The sequence below is a fragment of the Podarcis gaigeae genome, assembly GCF_964106915.1.
Source record: "Podarcis gaigeae genome assembly, chromosome: 18".
NCBI classification, from domain to species: Eukaryota; Metazoa; Chordata; class Lepidosauria; order Squamata; family Lacertidae; genus Podarcis; species Podarcis gaigeae.
In genome coordinates this window covers 1206089-1228288 of record NC_139696.1, presented here as the reverse complement: position 1 = coordinate 1228288, position 22200 = coordinate 1206089, and the positions used below count along the sequence as shown (strand labels likewise).

The 22200-nt window shown below is 48.1% G+C and overlaps 1 protein-coding gene across 3 annotated transcripts in view; it reads right to left on the bottom strand.

The window, feature by feature from the left end:
* Positions 1–22200, bottom strand: part of ANKRD24 (ankyrin repeat domain 24) — a 31368-nt gene that overhangs the window by 8472 nt on the left and 696 nt on the right. The window contains exons 2-18 of one of the 3 annotated variants that reach the window (XM_083720221.1): positions 21159–21428; positions 19166–19221; positions 13779–13909; positions 12638–12726; positions 12151–12215; positions 10904–10961; positions 9717–9787; positions 7942–8048; positions 7066–7253; positions 6052–6080; positions 5838–5930; positions 5399–5509; positions 4478–4585; positions 2511–2549; positions 1626–1724; positions 617–689; positions 259–380 (exon numbers count right to left, since the gene is read on the bottom strand). In XM_083720221.1, coding sequence (XP_083576347.1) covers positions 259–380; positions 617–689; positions 1626–1724; positions 2511–2549; positions 4478–4585; positions 5399–5509; positions 5838–5930; positions 6052–6080; positions 7066–7253; positions 7942–8048; positions 9717–9787; positions 10904–10961; positions 12151–12215; positions 12638–12726; positions 13779–13909; positions 19166–19201 — 1419 coding nt within the window. In that variant the 5' untranslated portion in view covers positions 19202–19221; positions 21159–21428. Of the gene's footprint in view, positions 1–258; positions 381–616; positions 690–1625; positions 1725–2510; positions 2550–4477; positions 4586–5398; positions 5510–5837; positions 5931–6051; positions 6081–7065; positions 7254–7941; positions 8049–9716; positions 9788–10903; positions 10962–12150; positions 12216–12637; positions 12727–13778; positions 13910–18244; positions 18606–19165; positions 19222–21158; positions 21429–22200 lie in introns of those variants that run through there. The other 2 variants (XM_083720220.1, XM_083720222.1) reach the window with 2 other exon arrangements.

Here is a 22200-nt window from a genome sequence, read left to right as displayed (position 1 = left end):
TTCTCGGTGGTGGCGCCCTCCTGTCGGATGTCAAGGAAATAAACAACTACCTGACTTTTAGAAGACATCTGAGGGCAGCCCTGTTTAGGGAAGCTTTTAATGTTTGATGTTTCATTGCGTTTTTAATATTCTGTTGGGAGCCGCCCAGAGTGGCTGGGGAAACCCAGCCAGATGGGTGGGGTATAAATAAGTAATTATTATTATTATTATTATTATTATTATTATTATTATTATTATAGCTGGGAGTTCTCCATTTACCTGTATCTTCTCCATCAGCTCCTTGTTCTTCTGGGTCAGGGAATCAACCTGTCCTTGCCAAGTCGCCAGGAGTTCCTCGGTGGAGACGCTCAAGCTCTTTTTAGAGAGCAGAAGCTCAGCCCCTGTCAAAACAAGAGCAACTTTAAAGAAAAGCCGAAACCCCGCGGCAACGCATCGCGCTGCAGAGTCCGGTTTTGACTCAATTCGTCATATTTCAAATGAATCCCAATAAATAACAATAACATGACGGAACGTAACAGAACATGGCAAACGCCTGCCATCTTTGCTGATTCTACATATTCAAATAAGGTCCTCGAGGGGGGGAAACGCGACCATTAAATACTAATAACAACCATACCTGGGAATTCGAGGAGGTCTCCCTCTTCATCTTGCAGGGTTTCAATGTCATAGCTGGTGTTTTCCTTCTCGTTCTGTGTGGGGCAGGGGAGAGCAGAAAAAAGAGATTCAGGCAAGGCAAGATCAACATGAGCCGTTATGGACTGCCGGCTGCCCATGGAGGCGCAGGTCAGTTCTGTGTCTGCCAGCTCCATCTGGTGCGCAGGATGAGACCCTCCCTGCCCGCGGACTGTGTCTCCAGAGTGGTGCATGCTCTGGTTATCTCCCCCTTGGACTACTGCCATGCGCTCTCCGTGGGGCTGCCTTGGAAGGTGACCCAGAAACTACAACTAATCCAGAATGCGGCAGCCAGACTGGGGACTGGGAGTGGAGACCATATAACACTGGTCTTGAAAGACCTACATTGGCTCCCAGGACGTTTCCAAGCACAATTCAAAGTGTTGGTGCTGATCTTTAAAGCCCTAAATGGCCCAGTAGACCTGAAGGAGCGTCTCCACCCCGGACACCGGGGTCCATCTCCAAGGGCCTTCTGGTGGTTCCCTCCCTGCGAGAAGCGAGGTTACAGGGAAGCAGGCAGAGGGCCTTCTCGGTGGTGGCGCCCTCCCTGTGGAATGCCCTCCCATCAGACGTCAAGGAGATAAACAACTATCTGACTTTTAGAAGACATCCATTTAGGGAAGTTTTTAATGACTGACGTTTTGTTGTGTTTGTAATATCCTGTTGGGAGCAGCTCAGAGTGGCTGGGGAAACCCAGCCAGATGGGCGGGGTATAAATAATAAATTATTATTATTATTATTATTATTATTAGACCAACGAGTTTTCCTAGCCTGAGCAAGACTATCAGGGATGCTTGCCCCCTGCAAATCCAGATGTCTAGCATATCCCACCACAGATATTGGCTCGTAGGGAACAATGCTATTATTGGGGTAAACCCACGGAAATAACACCCGTTGTTTTCGCGAATCTGCTGTGTATTTCAAACCCCACCGATGCACATGGCTTGCAGTACCTCCACAGATGACAGACGGCTCCGCAAAGCCGCCAACTCTCTCCCAAGGTTTTCCTTTTCCCCAACTTTCTCCTCCAGCTGTTTCTGAAGCTCTTCCACCTGGTGGGGCAGAGAGAGAAAACCCCTTATGGTTTTGATCTATGGGCTACCATTAAAACGAGGCTGCATTTCAAATTGTATTTTAACCCGTATTTTATTAAATTGGATGTACATTTCCAAAATATAAGATAGAAAGCAAATAAAATAAAACCGACATGCAGCAACAGTGTTTTGCGTTGTGTCGGCTCCTCTGGTGTAAGTCATGGGCCCCACCTGCTCCCTAAAATATCCCTGGTTTGCTCCTTTCTATATATAGGGTGCCTACATTCTGCATGGACTGGTTGCAGGGCAACATGGGCAAATGGCTTGAGATACCTACGAGGTCCATAAATTACCATATAACATATATTCAACACAAAAAACCAGCGATAATTTGTTGTTAACAAAGGACATATAAAGGGCCCCATTACCTTCAGTAGCTTAGGACCTCATCAAACCCAAATCCGGCCCTGGTTCCAACATTTTAAAACATGAAGCAATAGAAGCAAAAAGCTAGCTGAAAGCAGAGATTGGAGGGCCAACTGTCTGGGCTGCTTTAGCTGAGATTCCCACATTGCAGGGGGTTGGTCTAGATGGCCGCTGGGGATCCCAGCCAACTACGATTCTAGGATCAGCACGGGGGCAATGGGTTCCCTTTTCTAAGAAATGGCATCTTTTAAACTCAAGCCTTTCTCACCCCCTCCTCTCCCGGTCATCTCAATTTGCTGCGGTGTTTAATAAATGCAGTTTTCTTGGTCCTTTTTTAAACCATCCTCGAATATTATCTCGGGCAGATAATAGGCTCACCTGCTTCTGAAGAGTATGCAAAGACCCATCGTCCAGTCGCTAATGGAGACAAAAAAAGGAGGAGATGGACGGGATTAATACAGCCTGAGAATATATATATATATATATATATATATATATATATATATATATACACATACACATTTATAATACTACTTTTTCATATTATTTATGTACAAAAGGACCCTAACCATGTCTACTGTGACCTGAGTCCTATTCAATTCAACAGGGTTTTACTCTTAGGTAAGTGGAGCCGTGGGACTCGGGTGGCGCTGTGGGTTAAACCACAGAGCCTAGGACTTGCCAATCAGAAGGTCAGCGGTTCGAATCCCCGCAATGACGGGGTGAGCTCCCGTTGCTCGGTCCCTGCTCCTGTCAATCTAGCAGTTCAAAAGCACGTCAAAGTACAAGTAGATAAATAGGTACCGCTCTGGCGGGAAGGTGAACGCCGTTTCCGTGCGCTGCTCTGGTTCGCCAGAAGCGGCTTAGTCATGCTGGCCGCATGACCCGGAAGCTGTACGCCGGATCCCTCGGCCAATAAAGCGAGATGAGCGCCGCAACCCCAGAGTCGCCCGTGACTGGACCTAATGGTCAAGGGTCTCTTAACCTTTACTTTAAGTGGAGCCATATAAGGAAGCCTGCCATTTCTCCATCACAGCTTTGCACAGGCCGTTACTCAAAAGCACTCTGCACATGCCTCTGTAACCCTCGCTGCCTGTATTCATGTTTAAACGTAAACTACTTATTATGCACTGACGTTTAATTTTGCTGTTTACTATGGCATCCTAATGGGTTATTGAACATTGCTTTATTCGATATGAGCTGTTTATTTCAAAGCCATTGTGACCGTTTTTAATATCGGACCAGATTGTCGCTATTAATGTTTGACATTTTATCATTACAGTGGAACCTCGGTTTTCAAATGTCATCCATTTCAGAAGTCCCGAAAAGTCTGAAAACCAAGGATCAAAGGGACTGCCGGCAAGTTTAATCGGGGAAATTGAGAAACACGCCTCAGAAATCGAACGTTCGTCTCCCAAGGCGCATTCAAAAATGGAAGCATTCGCTTCTAGGTTTTCGGCGTTCGGCTTCTGAAACATTCAGCAGCCAAGACATTCGAAAACCGAGGTTTATATGTGCTAGAAGCGGCCCAAAATGGCTGGGGCAACCCAGCCAGATGGGCAGAGTATAAATTTAATTACAGTGGCACCTTGGTTCTCAAACGCCTTGGTTCCCAAACGCCGAAAACCCGCAAGGAAGTGTTCCGGTTTTTGAACGTTTTTCAGAAGCTGAACGTCCGAAGCGGCTGTCGGCAATTGTTTCCGGGGCGCCTTCGCCAATCAGAAGCCGTGCCTTGGTTTCCGAACATTTCGGAAGCCAAACAGACTTCCAGAACAGATTAAGTTTGGTGCTTTTGTTTTCGCTCTTTATTTTGCCTTTTTGAGGCTTTTTCAGTTCATTTGTTTTTGCGACTGTGCAGAACACAGTCCAGCTACTGATTGATCGATTGTGTGGCTGCAGAAACGGCTAAAAGCCCCCAATCCAAACAATGACCATCATCAGTGCAGGGAAAGAAAAAAAATAATTTCAATTTTTATCATCTACAATACTGTCCTATTTATTTTATAGGACATTGATTCTTGCTTTCATTTTATGGATCAATGGTCTCGTTAGATAGTAACGTTCACGTTAAGTTGCTGTTTTAGGGGTTGTTTTTAAAAGTCTGGAACGGATTGATCTGTTTTGCATTGCTTTCTATGGGAAAGAAGAGCGCCTTGGTTTTGGAACGCTTTGGTTTTGGAACGGACTTCCGGAACGGATTAAGTTTGAGAACCAAGGGACCACTGTATATGTGTGTGTGTGTGTGTGTGTGTGTGTGTGTGTGTGTGTGCCGTATGGCTGAGGGACGGCACAGGAGACAGATCCCAGGGTTCGCCGGGAGCAAGTTCAACCCCAGAGCGCCTCACTTTCTGCTTCAAGGTCTCTTGCCGCTGCTCCAGGCTTCGGATCTTTTGCAGGAGCTGAGCTCTCTCCTGACGCAGCCGCACGATTTCCTCGTAGGCCTCCTGGTCTTCCTGGAGGGGGGGGGAGAGAAAGAAACCCAAAGCTGAGCAACAAGGGGCTGGTCCCCTTCCCCACCACAAGGGTGTTATAGGAATTCTAAGGTCTTCTATATATAATATAAACATTCATAAACGTACAAGGCAAACACATACATAAGTATATCAACCACGTATCTGAAATAGTACAGGAGAGCAATCCTGAAGCCATTTGGACTCTCCCAAATTGGCCTCAAATATTTCTCTGCAAGGAGGAAAGAAATGGGGAAAGCTTTCCAATGGTCTTTGGACTGTAGGGGCTCACACCTCCCTGTAAATACAGTCTGGCAAGTATCTGTTATCAATATGCGTAAGAGATTCAGGAACTAAGTATTGACCATCTCCAAGGAATGGCCAGGTCACCCAGAAAAGGCAATTGATAAGGCATGATTGATCAAGTCTCCTGGCAGACAGGAGAGAAGCAACACACTCCCATTTCTGCTGGGGACCACCTCTTTCTGTGATGTATGCGTGATGTTTTGGGGGGGTGGTCTTGAGCTACAGGGTGGGCAATTTCAAAAGTCTATATAAGAGCTTGCGCACCAATGTTCGGGGTTCCTCTCCTCCCTCCCTGCGTGTGGGGTGAGCTGGGGACCCTGTTGCAACAGTTCAATAAAGACCAGGCTTACTAGCTGCTTTGCTTCTCAATATTCTCTGCTTGGCCTCTGTTATTTTCTCCTACCGATAAAGAACCTACATAAGGACTCTAGACGGGCTCTTGGGTACCCCATAAGGGGAAAGGAGCTGTTTTGGCTCATAGCAAGGGCATCACCGCTAAGGGATCCTCACCGTCACAGCCGGAACAGGAGGGTCATTGTGGTGAGTCCGGGCCGGCTTGGCAGTGATGACTCGGTTGCCCCGTTCGGCAGGAGCCGGGTTGTGGTCCAGCGGGTGGGGGTCCTAATAATAATGATAATAATAATAATGTTTGTTTGTTTGTTTGTTTATATCCCACCCATCTGGCTGGGTTTCCCCAGCCACTCTGGGCAGCTCCCAACAGAATATGAGAAACACAATCAAACATTAAAAACTTCCCAAACAATGTAGCAGTATATATTTAAACTGAAATTCAGCAAGCAGGACGTATACAGTCATTCCTTGAATCTCAAACGCCTTGGCTCCCGAAAAAAAACGGCTCCTGGACGTCACAAACCCAGAAGTGAATGTTCTGGTTTTTGAACGTAATTTTGGAACTCGAACGTCCAACATGGCTTCCTATTTTTCCTACCTGGCTGGGGGCACTTCCTGGGGGAGGCGGGGCTTTCCTCTTTCTCGGGCTGCTGTTCTTCCCTTTGGTCAGAGAGTGGCGCGGAGAAGATGTCTGGTTTTTATTTTGGAAAAAGAAATAAATAGATGCGGAAAATGCAAATGAGGTACGTGAGGAGAATGTGCCCCCAGCAACATCGCCTGCCTTACAAGGATTGGGGGCTCGAAAATGTTACCTGGGAGGACGCTTCAGTCGATTCCTCTTCTGTGGGAAGCAGAAGGAGAGAGAGAGAGAGAGAGAGAGAGAGAGAGAGAGAGAGAGAGAGAACACAAAGATGGAATTAAATAAGATGGTGAGGGAACAACTAACTTGCGAGGCCCAGGTTCATCACCCTGTTAACAACTGAGATGGCTTAGATGCTGTAATACACTTGCTTGCATGAAAGGGTTAACCTAAGCCCTGAGCTCAAGTTGCCAGACCCGGTCTGGCTTCACATGCCTTCTCAGCCTTCCCTCTTCCTGCTTCCCGGAACAAGCAAGAAGACATGCAGCCATGGCTCCCTGCAAGTGAACCAAATCTCTCTAAAAGGAGATTTCACTGCCTGCGTCTTTGCTAACCCAAATATTGCATGATCCTTTTTTTCGGTAAGGAAACCAACTCCCTCCCTCCTTTAAAGTCATTTGGAAGCTTTTTCTTTGCATTATTGCTGGCGAATGGAGACTTGTTTGCTTTGGAATTAGTTCTGGAAATGAGTAAAGCTACCGTATTTTTTGCTCTATAGGACTCACTTTTTCCCTCCTCAAAAGTAAGGGGAAATGTGTGTGCGTCTTATGGAGCGAATGCAGGCTGCGCAGCTATCCCAGAAGCCAGAACAGCAAGAGGGATTGCTGCTTTCGCTGCGCAGCGATCCCTCTTGCTCTTCTGGCTTCTGAGATTCAGAATATTTTTTTTCTTGTTTTCCTCCTCCAAAAACTAGGTGCGTCTTATGGTCTGGTGTGTCTTATAGAGCGAAAATACGGTATTTAGATTTGCAGAGCTGAGCGACTGTGATTTATTCTAGCCTAAGCATTTTCAGGGGAGCATTTGTTTAAAGGACGAGGAAGGCAGGTGCAGAGCTGGCCGAGTTTAAACTGTCTTAGAGCCTGTCTCCTCCTCCTGCCTACAGTTCCTCAGGAACGTGGAGATGCAGAAATGGCCTCCGCTTCTCACCAGGAAAAAGCCCAGTTCGACGGAGGGAAGGTATCCTTACCGCTGGCCCAGGAGTGGCGCTGAGCAGCTTCCTGTAGGTAGTGCTGGATGAGGGCGTTGCCCACGGCCGCGCCGTAATGGGCTGCATCGTGACCCGTGGCATCAACGAGGCCGACCTTTGCCCCACCGTGGACCAGGACTTCCACCGTCTCCACGCTGCCGTTCTCGCAAGCCACCATCAGGGCTGTTCTGAAGCAAAGACGAGGCCAGTTAAGTTGAGAGGGGTACAGTGGTATCTCTGGTTAAGTACTTAATTCGTTCCGGGATTCCGTACTTAACCTGAAACTGTTCTTAACCTGAAGCACCACTTTAGCTAATGGGGCCTCCTGCTGCCGCTGTGCCGCCAGAGCACGATTTCTGTTCTTATCCTGAAGCAAAGTTCTTAACCTGAAGCACTATTTCTGGGTTAGCGGAGTCTGTAACCTGAAGCGTATGTAACCTGAAGTGTATGTAGCTTGAGGTACCACTGTAGCTTTGTTTGGACCAAGCGGCAGGGAGGCATTGTGGAAGGAAACGGAAACGGCGGAGGGCTTGATTGGATTTGATATCCCGCTTTATCACTACCCGAAGGAGTCTCAGAGCGGCTAACGTTCTCCTTTCCCTTCCTCCCCCACAACAAACACTCTGCAAGGTGAGTGGGGCTGAGAGACTTCAGAGAAGTGTGACTGGCCCAAGGTCACCCACCAGCTGCATGTGGAGGAGCGGAGACGCGAACCCGGTTCACCAGATTACGAGACTACCGCTCTTAACCACTACACAACACTTGCTCTGTGATACGGTCCGCTCTCCGGTGCCACAGGGGGAAATGGGGAGGTGCAGAGGAAGGATGCCGCCCGATGCCACACACACACACACCACAGCGGAAAAAGGCTCTCACCGTCCACGCTGGTCTCTGGCGTTGACGGCGGCTCCCCGGTGGAGCAGGTACCGGCACAGCTCCGAGTGGCTCATCTTGGCTGCTAGCATGAGAGGGGTTGCGCCGTCCTGCCGCCAGAGAGGAGAGTTGACGCAAAGTTAACAGCTAAAACCAGAGAACTTAATGACAACTGTCTCATGGAAGAATAGGTAAAGGTAAAGGGACCCCTGACCATTAGGTCCAGTCTGGGGTTGTGGCGCTCATCTCGCTTTATTGGCCAAAGGAGCCGGCGTACAGCTTCTGGGTCATGTGGCCAGCAGGACTAAGCTGCTTCTGATGAACCAGAGCAGCGCACGGAAACGCTGTTTACCTTCCCGCCAGAGCAGTACCTATTTATCTACTTGCACTTTGAGGTGCTTTCAAACTGCTAGGTTGGCAGGAGCTGGAACGAAGCAACGGGAGCTCATCCCGTCATTGCGGGGATTCGAACCGCCAACCTTCTGATCGGCAAGTCCTGGGCTCTGTGGTTTAACCCACAGCACCACCCGCGTCCCTTTCTCATGAAAGAATGGAAGCCTTTAAATATCATAATGCCAGTGGCACCTTGGTTCTCAAACGCCTTTGTACTCAAACAACCTGGAACCCAAACACTGCAAACCCGGAAGTCAGTGTTCCGGTTTGCGAACTATTTCCAGAAGCCGAACATGCTCAGTTTTGAGTGTTACGCTTCTGATTTGAGAGCCACACTTTTGTTCTGAGGGCCACACTTCCATTTACCACTAAAATGGGAAGCGTAACTGTCAGGGGTTCAGAAGGAGAGACACAGGAGGGGGAGCAAATGGAGAGTGAGGAGGAGGAGTACGAGGGGGGCGCAGGCAGTGACAGTGGCCAGAGTTATTCCACAAGCCTCTCTAGCGAATCGGAGGACTCACAGAAGGGAGCGCCGGTGGCCAGAGCGAGGGGGGCTCCAGGGGGGAAGCCCCAGGAGGAAGGGGCCAGCGGGGAGTCCCTGAGCAGCAGCTGGAGATCAGGACCAGCGTCTCCACCAGAGCGCAGTGGGGAGGGGGAGTCCCAGGAGTCGGGACCAGTGTCCTCACCACCAGAGGGAGGAGAGGAGTCAGGTTTGGCAACGCCCACATCAGGAAGCGGGGAAACGGTCAGAAGGAAAGTCACCGGCTGGGCGCGCGCGCCAAGTTCAAATGTACAGGAGCGCGGCACAGCGGGGAGCCCGGGAAGGGAGCCAGGTCCTAAAGCCCGCCGGAGGGAGGGGCAAGACTCAGGAGGCTCAGCGTCAGAGGAGTCCAGGAAGGAGGGAACCCCAGAGGGCAGAAGGACCCAGCGCAGGAAAGAGCAGCGCAAGAGGTGGAGCCGGGCTAGAATCTTAAACTGGTGTGGGTGGAGCAGTGAGTCAGAGGGGACTTAGCCGGTCTAGCGTCAAGACGTGGGTCTGCGCGCCCAGAGCTTGGAAATGGAAACTAAACTTTAATAAAGACTTTTGTATATAACATCCACTGGGCGTTGGTCCTCTGTGAGCTGGGACCTAGCGGCAGTCCTGACAGTAACACTCAAAACGGAGCGCATTCAGATTCCAAAAAAGGTTTGCAAACCGCAACGCTTCCTTCCAGGTTTGCAGTGTTTGGGTTCCAAGTTGTTTGAGTACCAAGGCATTTGAGAACCAAGGGGCCACTGTAAAACTGATTGAAAAGAAAAGAAAACAGCGCCTTCTTGCATCCCTACCCAGCAGCGGCGGAAATAAACGCAGAGGGAGGTTTTCGTTAATTTGGATCGGAGCTTACCTTGTCCTTGGTGTTCAAGGGAGCCTTAAAGTCGCAAAGGATTTCAAGACAAGAGATGCAACCGTTGACAGCTGCGGGAAAAGAGCAGGGGGAAACCTATTAAGGAGCAAACAAGACGTCTTGCAATTTATTCCACAATGTACAAGACTTTGCACAAGCACTGAAAAATTTACAAGGTCTGTATTTCCCATATTATAATGCGTAATTATAATGGCAGTTCATTCCTTGGTTTTCAGGCAAACGTTCATGTAACTGAGCTACGGGAACATGAGATTGTAAATATATATATATATATATATATGCTTTCGTAGATTTTCACGGGTACAGGAATGCAGGTTTTGGTGTCCTCGGGTGTCTTCCCGTGTAAAAGTTGGGGTGTCTAGGCGACGTTTCGACGAGGTCTCACTCGTCATCTTCAGGCTGGTGCTTTCGGCTTCTTGTTACTGGAACAGAGCGGGATCTCAATGTTTGAGTTCCTATAAATACTGTAGAGGGGGTGTGGTGTCTAGCCTCCAATGTTCTGGGCAGAGAGGAAGTTCCCAGGCTAGTGTGCCTTTTCTTCTTTTGTTCCTTAATTACTTGAGAGATACCTTGAGTGATTTCTTGAGTGATATCCTGAGTACCACTTAGGTGGGTCATTAGGTGTGGATTAGTTGCTAAAGTCTTTGTGTCTTGACCTCTTGAACTTTGTGAAGAGTTTTCCTGAGAAGATGGCTGTATTGCACTTAGTTGTGCTTTGGCTTGGCTTCGTGTATAGGGGCGAGCAAATATATATATATATATATATATATGCAGGTTTTGGTGTCCTCGGGTGTCTTCCCGTGTAAAAGTTGGGGTGTCTAGGCGACGTTTCGACGAGGTCTCACTCGTCATCTTCAGGCTGGTGCTTTCGGCTTCTTCACCAGCCTGAAGATGACGAGTGAGACCTCGTCGAAACGTCGCCTAGACACCCCAACTTTTACACGGGAAGACACCCGAGGACACCAAAACCTGCATTCCTGTACCCGTGAAAATCTACGAAAGCATATATATATATATATATATATATATATATATATATATATATATGGCCCAAGTGAGGTGGGGTTATCACCTGAGATTCACCTGAAGCAGCAAAATGCCCCGGAGCCAGTGCCCACCCCACCCCCCACTCCCTGGGGTTTGGGGAGATGGTGAAATATGCTGACCTGCATGGTGGAGGGCTGTGCGTCCGTGGCTGTCTGCTACGTCCACAGGACAGGATGCCTGGAAAAGAGAGAGAGAGAGAGGGAGAGAGAGAGAAAGAGAAAGAGAAAGAGAAAGAAATAGAGAAAGAGAAAAGAAGAGAGAGAGAAAGAGAGATATGGAGAGGAGAGAGAGAGAGGGAGGGGAGAGAGAGAGAGAGAGAGAGAGAGAGAGAGAGAAAGAAAGAAAGAAAGAAAGAAAGAAAGAAGAGAAGAGAGAGAGAGGAGAGAGAGGAGAGAGAGAAAAGAAAAGAAAAGAAAAGAGAGAGAGAGAGAGAGAGAGAGAGAAAGTAAAAAAGACAGACAGAGAAAGACAGAGAGAGAGAGAGAGAGAGAGAGAGAAAGAGAAATAGAGAAAGAGAAAAGAAGAGAGAGAGAAAGAGAGATATGGAGAGGAGAGAGAGAGAGAGAGAGAGAGAGAGAGAGAAAGAAAGAAAGAAAGAAAGAAAGAAAGAAAGAAAGAAAGAAAGAAGAGAGAGAGAGGAGAGAGAGGAGAGAGAGAAAAGAAAAGAAAAGAAAGACAGAGAGAGAGAGAGAGAGAGAGAGAGAGAAAGAAAGAAAGAAAGAAAGAAAGAAAGAAAGAAAGAAAGAAGAGAAGAGAGAGAGAGGAGAGAGAGGAGAGAGAGAAAAGAAAAGAAAAGAAAAGAGAGAGAGAGAGAGAGAGAGAGAGAAAGTAAAAAAGACAGACAGAGAAAGACAGAGAGAGAGAGAGAGAGAGAGAGAGAGAGAAAGAGAAATAGAGAAAGAGAAAAGAAGAGAGAGAGAAAGAGAGATATGGAGAGGAGAGAGAGAGAGAGAGAGAGAGAGAGAGAGAAAGAAAGAAAGAAAGAAAGAAAGAAAGAAAGAAAGAAAGAAAGAAAGAAAGAAAGAAAGAAGAGAGAGAGAGGAGAGAGAGGAGAGAGAGAAAAGAAAAGAAAAGAAAGACAGAGAGAGAGAGAGAGAGAGAGAGAGAGAGAGAGAGAGAGAGAGAGAATGAATTAAGCAGTGAAAAGGAGCTGAGCCCCCAATCCTACCTGCGGCTTCCCGGGGAGAAAGCCCCATTCCAACCCAGTGGGAAGATGGCCAATGTGGATCTGGCTGTTGCCTTGCCTCTCCTTGCAAAGCCGCCTTGAAAACCCAAACCCAAATCCACCCAGTTCAGTTTGGGATTTGGCCAAATTCAGTGCGCAGCCGCAGTTGAAAGCCGCGCTTGAAGATGCCCCGAGAGTTACCTGCAACAGCTTGCTCACGCACTGCGGGTGTCCGTGCTTAGCCGAGAGGTGCAACGCTGCGTAGCCTGCGGGGAAGGATGGAACATGAGATATGGGGTTTTTCATTATAAGACAATGGCCAGTGTCACATTCTGGATTAGTTGCAGTTTCTGGGTCACCTTCAAAGGCAGCCCCACGGAGAGCACATGGCAGCAGTCCAAGCGAGAGATGACCAGAGCTTGCCCCACTCTGGCCAGACAGTCTGCAGGCAGGTGGGGTCTCATCCTGCGTCCCAGATGGAGCTGCCCTGGACACAGAATTGACCCGTGCCTCTATGGACAGCGGTGAGTCCAAAACGACCCCCAGGCTGCGCACCTGGTCCTTCAGGGGCACAGTGACCCCATTCAGGACCAGGGAATCCCCCACACCCGCCTGTCCCCCCAAAACAGTCCTTCTGTCTTGTCAGGATACAACCTCCATAATAATAGCTTTTGCACCCTAAACCCACCTGCGCCATCGGTCGTCATGGCGTCCGCTCCGTGGGCCAGCATAACTTCCAGGCAATCTGTGTTCCCTTTCGTCGCAGCCAGGTGGAACCTGCGGAACAGACCGACACTTGATCTGCGATTCCCGCATCGCGAGGGGTTGGGCTAGATGACTCGGGAGGGCCCGACTCTACAATTCTAGGATTTCCCTGTTAATCCAGGGTCCCCGGGGTCGGATGAACCAGTGGCCTAAGCACCCGGAGGATCGAGGGTTTAGAAGCCCCTGGGGTTTTGCTTGACAGCAGTGGTTTCCTTGTGGGCAGTTGTGGGGTGGGCAGTGGGATTTCCTGGGGGGTCACCAGATGAAGCTCACCAATTTAAATAAATACAAATAAATAAACTTAGCAGTTTAGAACTTTGGAAATCCCCGCCACTTGAGATTAAGCAGGTGCAGGGGGTCAGGCTGGATGACCCCAGGGGGCCCCCTTCCAATTCTACAACTCTGAGATTAATTGCACGACTTCACAATGGCTCAGTCGGTAGATCAGGAGACGCTTTGTCTGAGGGCCACGGGTTTGAGACTCGCATCAGGCCCCTTTCGGCCGTGCGATTTCCCGACTCTGTGACATGATTTTATATCTCCTCGCAGACATAGATAAGTATGTGACCTGGCGTGTAGCACTCTATGCAACTGCCGCTAGGAAAATTAGAGTAAATTATATAGCCACCAACTGTCAAGGAGATGATTTGACCCTAAGCTATATTCTATCTTTATCACCAAACTCCGAATATAATTGCACATTGCATTAATTAACATTATTTTTTAACATGTGGTGATTTTAGCCTATAAACTTTACTGTTTAATGTCTTAACCTGTATATTAAGGTCCTTTCAAAGCTCTGTTCAGAGCAGGTAATGTCTTGAATCAATAGCTGTCAACGTTTCCCTTTTTCTTTAAGGGAAATTCCCTTATTCCGAATAGGATTCCTCGCAAGAAAGGGGCAAAGTTGACAGCTATGGCTCTTGATAATATAAATGTTTTTTGTATTAATGGAGCATATTTTCTTTTAATTGTTGAATGGTTCTGTGTGCGTTGCGGCAGCCTTTGGCTATGTGCAATAAAACTGACTGACTGATTGTGAAATTCAGGTTATTTGGGCTTACGCCGATTTGCCTTCCGAGTCCAGCTTGGTGGGGACCAGGCCCTTTCGGACGAGGAGCGAGGAGACACGATCGGCGTCATTGTATTCCACTGCCTGCAGGAGTTTCTCGTCATTTTTGCTCCAGTCCTGGCTCTGTAAACCCCCCCAAAAAAAGGAAAAGGAAGAGGGAAAAAATAGCAAAAAGGTCAAGCCTTTTTTGGATCAACACGCCTAAAATGAGAGGTTTGCGGAGCGTGCCAAACTGGCAAATTTAACAATGGAAATGGAAACTGAACCATGGAAAGCAGAGCTGGAGAAGAGGCAGGTTTTAGGCAGGACTGCGAATGTTTTGTAGACAAATAGTCGTTTTAAACATTTAAAAACCGGTTGAAGGGATGGAGGGAAGCCAAGAGCTCAGCAGAGCAAAGGATTTATTTGTTTCGTTATTGTGTTGATAAAGAAATTAATAAAAATCATATTAGAAAGCTAAATAAACATGAGGCAAGGAAGGTTTGAACGGGGAACAGCAGGGAAATATGCATTTGGGAATAAGCAGGAAAGATGCATGTTTGGCCATCACTGATCTAGGAGGAACTAAAAAGAATGCTAAAACACATATTTTTAAAGAAAAGGCTGCTATGCTTTGCAGAATCCTCCTGGCCTCCAGATTGCGGATTAATCACTCGACTTCCCCGGAAATCACCTGGTTTCCACGGCAACGTCGGTTAATCCGAAAGGACCTGGTTTTCGAAGGCCGGGCGCCTAGGACAAGGTCGCTTGACCTCAGAAGACGACAAAAGCTTTCCAAGCAGACTGGCCAGAGGAATCTCTAAATCAGCTCTTCCTCTCCCATAAAATGCACACAAACCCCTGGGCTTTGGAGTGCTGAAATGTCCTCTGTGCTACACTACAACTCCCAGCACCCGGCGCGGCCGAAGATCAGGGATGAAGGCAGCCGGAGCCTAGCATCCGTAGGGCACCGTGTTGGTTAGCTTAGTGGTTCTCAACTTGTGGGTCCCCAGATGTTGTTGGACTACAACTCCCATCATCCCTGAGCTCTGGCCTTGTTAGCTAGGGGGGATGGGAGTTGTAGTTCAACAAACATCTGGGGACCCAAAGGTTGAGGATACACAGGAATTGCCTTGACTCGCTCAGTAGGGGAAAATATAAAGGCTTCCTTGCACCAAGACAAATTTGAGAGTTTTTTCTTCTTCCCTGCTCAAGTCACACCCTCTGTGAGTGTCTCTGTTTTCCAAGAAGGGTACCAGATCTACAGAAGCTGTCCCGGTTTCTGATCTGATCCCAGAATGTCCCGCTTTTCCTTAGGACGTCGGTATTTTCGCGGGAGAAACGTTGGAGAGGATGGAATAGGACGTCCCTATTTTCAGGGGAGAAACGTTGGAGGGGATGGAATAGGATGTCCCTATTTTCAGGGGAGAAGCGTTGGAGGGGATGGAATAGGACGTCCCTATTTTCAGGGGAGAAGCGTTGGAGGGGATGGAATAGGACGTCCCTATTTTCAGGGGAGAAACATTGGAGGGGATGGAATAGGACGTCCCTATTTTCAGGGGAGAAACATTGGAGGGGATGGAATAGGGCGTCCCTATTTTCAGGGGAGAAACATTGGAGGGGATGGAATAGAACGTCCCTATTAGTCTGCAACTAATCCAGAATGTGGCAGCCAGACTGGTGACTGAGAGCGGCCACTGAGACCATTGGTCACCAGTCCTGAAGACCTACATTGGTTCCCAGTACGTTTGGGGGCACAAGTCAAAGACTTGGTGCTAACCTTTCAAGCCCTAAACCGCCTTGGCCCAGTAGACCTAAAGGAGCGTCTCCACCCCGGACACCGGGGTCCATCTCCCGAGGGCCTCCTGGCGGTTCCCTTCCTGTGAGAAGTAAGGTTGCAGGGAAGCAGGCAGAGGGCCTTCTCGGTGGTGGCACCTGCCCATCAGATGTCAAGGAGAGAAAGAACTACCTGACTTTTAGAAGACATCTGAAGGCAGCCCTGTTTAGTGAAGTTTCTAATCGTGTTTTTAATATTCTGTTGGGAGCCGCCCGGAGTGGCTGGGGAAACTCAGCCGGATGGGTGGAGTATAAGTAATAAATTATTATTAATAATATTATTATTTCCCTTCCTCTGTCGATTTATGGGGCGGGAGAAGGCGGCAGGGACCAGCGATGTCCGAGAGCTGCTGTCTCAATGGTGAGCATCCGGCGAGGCCTCCGGAGAGGGGGGGGTTGTGTCCTTAAAATATCCTAAGCCAGGGTTTGCAAACTAGGTCGGATTAGAGTATCCCACCAGCCGGCTGCCAAGAAGGGTGGAAGAAGGACAACCGTCGTAGAAGGGAAAACTTAGGATGCCTTGCCCTCCCAAGGAGGTGGAAAGTGTGGACCGGTTTTGGGGGGCTGGGGTCACTGCAATGGCAGAGGGCAGATTCTGGCAAGCCACAAACCCCCTTTTCGAGAAACGGTTCTCTCTTCTCGCGTAGGTCTCCTTGCAACAACGACCACCTTGAGAGGCGAGCCAGTCTTAATGCTCCCCTCCCCTCTGCTGGGGAAGGGGCAGAGAGAGGCAGGGAGGGGGAGTCGCGCTGCGAAATATGCAGCCGGAACAAGAATAAAACCCGTAACTGCCCAAGAAATAAGTTTTTGTGTGCCACAACTGCAGCTAGAATTTTGTCGGCCAAAAATTGGAAATTACAAGAAGTCCCAACAGTGGAGGAATGGCAGATGAAGATGATGGACGTTTTGGAGCTAGCCGACCTGACCGGAAAAATCCATGACCAGAAGGAGGAATGGAAGAAATTTAAAGATTATTTAGCTAAATATGTTAAGATAATTTAAACAGAATTACTTGCGAGTATCAGATTGGCCTAAATTTGTGACGTTGTAGAATACTATGCTAAAAGTTAAAACGAAAAGAAAGAAAGATGTTAATTGACCAAGTAAATTTTAAGTGAAAATAGTTTTGGAAAACTGCTACAATGATTTATATGGAAACTCAGCCAGGGGGACTCCAGGAAGTCACCTAACAATGTTAACAAAAATGGAATTATTGCAGTTAAGATAAATGTCTGTTTGTTTGTTGATTTTTTTTTATACTTGTTTGTTATAAATTTGGAAAACTAATAATTTTTTAGAATAAAACCTGATTCAGAGCTCTGGGTCATAATTTATTTATTTATACCCCGCCCATCTGGCTGGGTTTCCCCAGCCACTCTGGGCGGCTTCCAGCAACAAAATTACAAATGCAATAATAAAAACCCTTTCGCTGGGATTCCTGCGTCGCAGCGGGGTTGGGATGGATGACCTTTGAGGGACCCACCCCTCCCAACTTTACAGTTCTAGTGGGTCGTGACCCAGCCGTCATGGGGCCTTTTTTCCCAGCACACATCCTCTTTTCTGGGTGTTAGCTAAAAAGCTAAGAGAAACAGCAAACACTGGGAAATAGAAGGAGAAGCGTTTTTCCTTCCATGGGGTAACTTGGCTGTAAATGAAATAAGGAATCAATTGATCTGTGTTCAAAGTTATATCTCAGGTGTCTATCCTTGGAAAGGTGAAAAGAACGTGAGGGTGGAGGTCAGGGGTGTTGCAAACGGAGAAAAGGAATGCAGAAAAGGGAGCATTATGGGTTCTTTAAAAAAAATAGAACAGGTAGATTTAATAACAGAAGAGATTCGATCATGCAGGTAGAAGATGGAAAACAGCGAGATGCGGGTTCGAATTCCAGCTCAGCTGACAGGCTCCCTAAGGTGACCTTTGGGCCGGTCTCCATCTCTCAGCCTCGCAGGGTTGTTGTGAAATGTGGGGAGGGAGGGGGGAAGATTATCCCTGGAGGGCAAGGAAAGCTAAAATTAGACTGTAATGAATTAAATTAAACGAGAGAAAAAGAGAGAGAGAGAGAGAGAGAATTATACGTCCCCGTCTTCTTCAGTGGATGAGGATGAAGAAAATTGGCCGTTTGCCCAATGCAACAAAGAAGGATTTATTCAGGGAATACTGGGACAAGGAATATATATTCAGTAAATATTGGGACAAGGAATATATATTCAGGAAATACTGGGACAAGGAATATATATTCAGGGATTACTAGGACAAGGAATAAGGGACAAATTCAACTCTATCGTCCCTGCCCAAAAACAGAAAGCACACAAAAAACACCACCCCTATTCCTTTCTCTCCCTTGCTAAGGCTCTATTCATGGGGGGGGGGGGGGAGCACATCTGTGTGTGTCCAACCCCCACCACAACCACCACAGAGCATGTACAGAGTGCATCTCCCTAAAGGCTGAATTCCACCCCACTCCACCCCACTCCCCTCTTTCACCCAAAACGAATAAATAAACTGCGACGGTGATTATTCGGTTCCGTAGGAGGACAGAGGAGATGGTGCAATTGCGGGGGGGGGGGAGTCATCGGAGGGGGGGAGGGGAGGAGCGGAGGGGGGGTACCCAAAAAATGCAGAATCGGGGGGGGGGGAGCCTACCGCGAAGGAGGAGGCAGCGCAGAAGCAAATTTGCTTCATTGTCCCTCCCAGGAAGTATCGGGTAGCCATCCATCCGATCTCAGCCGGCGGCGCAGGAGGAAGGACCAGGGATGAGGGATGCAGGGAAAGATGAAGGATGCTGGCGAGCGGTCCTGATGCTGGGATAACGGGCAGCAAAGCCGGCTTGCAGCAGCAGATCAGAGGCCGAGGGAGGAGGAGGAGGAGGAGGAGGGAAGCGTCTCCCCCCAGCGGCAGGAGAAGGCAGCCCGGTTCCCTCCCGCCCTGCAAGGTCCTAAAAACCCCACGGCGACTGGAATCCTTCCGAAGGGGCCGCGGGGATCAGCTATCCAGTAGCAGGTTGTTTCCCAGGCTTGCTTGCCTGGACTGAAGTTCATTCCAGATAAGACAAAGAGGTTCTATCTAGTAGCAGGTGGTTCCCCAGGCTTGCTTGCCTGGACTGAGGTTCAATCCAGGTAAGACCAACTTGCAAGGTCCTAAAAACCCCACGGCGACCGGAATCCTTTCGAAGGGACCCTGGGGATCAGCTATCTAGTAGCAGGTGGTTCCCCAGGCTTGCTGGCCTGAACTGAAGTTCAATCCAGGTAAGACGGAGAGGTTTTAGTCCAGGGGTCAGCAAACTGTTTCAGCAGGGGGCCGGTCCACTCTCCCTCAAACCTTGTAGGGAGCTGGACTATATTTTTTTGGGGGGGGGGGGGATGAACAAATTCCTATTCCCCACAAATAACCCAGAGATACATTTTAAACAAAAGCACACATTCTGCTCGTGTAAAAACACCAGGCAAGCCCCACAAATAACGCAAAGATGCATTTTTAAATAAAAGGACACATTCTACTCGTGTGAAAACACCAGGCAGGCCCCACAAATAACCCAGAGATGCATTTTCAATAACAACAACTCACATCAGACTTCTTAAACCTGGCCTTGAGACTCTTCATCTCAGCTGCGTTCTTGATTTCTGAAACAGACAAGAGATCTTAAACATGTAGGGTATTTCTTCAGAAATAAGTCCAAGGGTCTTCGAGTTAAGCATGCCTCCTTTGGGACAGAAATAACCCGGCCCCCGTCCTCCGCAAACATCCCAGCTGGGTTGCTGGGCTGCCCTTGGAGACAACCCAAAACCTCCATCTGCCCCCAAAGGCTTCCTGGCAGGGTTCCGTTAAAATCCCATCTTTTGAGATTGTATGGGAAGGGTATAAATAATAACCTTATTATTATCATTGGGGCCTGGATAACTGGTATTAGAAGGTCAGAAGAGACCCTTTTGGCTGATTCTGCTGCCCTCAGAAGCCTTCTCTGTGGCAGCTTCAGAGGGGGCACCACTAAGAAGGACCCGCCAGCCGATCGTAGGGTCTGAGATGGATGCTCTTGGAGGTATTTGGGTCCAAAGCTGTTTAGGGCTGTTATACGCTAGGGGACTCGGCTGCAAATGAAGCGTTTAAAATTAGTAGTAGTAGTAATGTGTTGTTAAAGTGCAATATACAAAGGCGGCACTAGATGGCGATGGTGAGCTATGCAAAATTCAACATCTTTTTCAAAACTTCGCCCCCCCCCCCCCCAAAGCAGGTTTTTTAAATATACGGCTGTGGATTCCACCTAGGACTAATCCTAGCAGAATTGTGATCTCAGCTCCGAGGCCTTCCGTGTTTCGCACCCAGGGCCCAGAAGCAGGCGGTTGCTTGGGGGATCCATACCACGTGGGACGCAAAACCAGGACACGGTTCTCTGGATACGGCCGGGCCGGCCTGTTCCCCATCCCCGTGTGGCCTAATTAGAGGGCGTCTTAGCGCCGCGCTAGGGGACAGAGACGAACGCCATACTGCTTTGCAATTTGATTGGTTTATCCAGGGGAACTCAGCTCCACATGGGATAACGCAACAGCCAACAGGGGGCTGGGAATTCCCTGTAGTTTCTGAGAGTAAGCCGGGCTCTAAGAAGAACCTTGCAGAGCTGGAAATGCAGCGGAAGCGACTGAGCGTCTGCAACAACTCCTATTAGCAAAGGTCACAACATGAATATTGGGTAGCTCAGCTGGTAGAGAACAAGATGCTTCATCCGAGGGTGGTGGGTTCGAGTCCTGTGTGGGGCAAAAGATTCCTTTCCACCCCCTCCAACGTTTCTCTCCTAAAAATAGGGACGTCCTATTCCGTCCCCTCCAACGTTTCTCCCCTGAAAATAGGGACATCCTATTCCATCCCCTCCAATGTTTCTCCCCTGAAAATAGGGACATCCTATTCCATCCCCTCCAACGTTTCTCCCCTGAAAATGGGGACGTCCTATTCCATCCCCTCTGACGTTTCTGCCCTGAAAATAGGGATGTCCTACTCCATCCCCTCCAATGTTTCTCCCCTCAAAATAGGGACGTCCTATTCCATCCCCTCCAATGTTTCTCCCCTGAAAATGGGGACGTCCTATTCCATCCCCTCCACTCCAACGTTTCTCCCCTGAAAAGAGGGACGTCCTATTCCATCCCCTCCAACGTTTCTCCAATGAAATTATGGATGTCCTATTCCATCCCCTCCAACGTTTCTCCCATGAAAATACCGACGTCCTATTCCTGAAGCTGGACCATTCAGGGCTGTCCAAAGGAAAAGGCATCTTTGGGTAAACCACGGAACTCCTTGGCACAAGACACAGCCATGGCCAACAGCTTCAGACGAGGGCCAGACAATTTCCCAGAGAAAGAAAAGGCAGTCTTCAATTTTATGTTTCCCCCTCCGCTGTTGAGAGGTAGAAAATGCTTCTGGGTACCAGTTGCTGGAGGAGAAAGCTGTGTGCGAATTTCCCTCTAAAAGTGGACCTCTGCACAGAGAAGATGCTGAGATAGATGGCTCTTTGGCCTAATCCATCTCCAGGATCCCTTTTTCCTCTCCCATTTCCTTTTGCAAAACTTACGGTAGGTGGTCTCCCGGTGGGGCGGCCCTTTGCCTCAGTTTCCCCCTTCGTACGTTGACTTTGCAAGCGCCTTGTGCTGCTTCTATGAAGGCAAGAGACAGGGAAAAAGGGGGGGAAAACAAGATCGGAGGGATCTCCTTACTGGAGCCTGGCTGAAAAGGAGTTTCGACATATCGGGGCCCTTTTTCGCAGCAGCTGGACGTCGTCCCCACCAATGAGCGGCGGATCCCGGGGGAACGGCCTCTCCTGCCAGCGGAATTGAGTTACCACCTGCAACAGGTAAGGTTACCATCCCAGCTTAAGCAGGAGTTTAAGAGCAGCCTTGTCGCTCCATTAAAAAGGGGGAAAGGGGGGGGTCAGGAAGGGAAAACAATTAGGGTTTTTAAAAGGCAGGGTTGTCAGCTTTCGGGTAACACAGGGTTCTGAGACATGAAGGTATTTGAACATCTTTTAATAAAGTAACATTTTATTTATTTTCTAAAAACAACAACAATACAAAAACAAATAAAACAACGCAAATTGACTTCCCTCTAGTCCCTTCCATGGTTCTATTATTTATTGACATACCACACGTCCATTATTAAATTTAAAACCTATTTTAAAAACCTATTTAAATTGATTGTGATTTTATGTAAGCTGTGTTATTTTTACTGTTGTTAGCCGCTCTGAGCCCGCCTTCTGCTGGTGAGGGCGGGATATAAATAAAATTTTATTATTATTATTATACATTCATAACAAAATTACAAGCAATCTTAAAACCCTGCTAATGTATTGAACTGTGTACAATGCTTCTGTGTATATATGCAATAGACATCTTCCATTGCATCTATGCTGCCTGTTATTTAATTCTGATTCATGTTTATGGCGGCTAATTCCACTTTTTAATTGCAGGGATTATAACGATGGAGCAATTAATAACACTACATAATACGATTTGGCAATTAATGACATGCATCATGCTGTTGATTTAAAACCAAAAGTCATCCAGGTGGCATGTAAGGCAGAAGCGAACGTGTTGCAGAATTCAAATGTAAGATAAAAT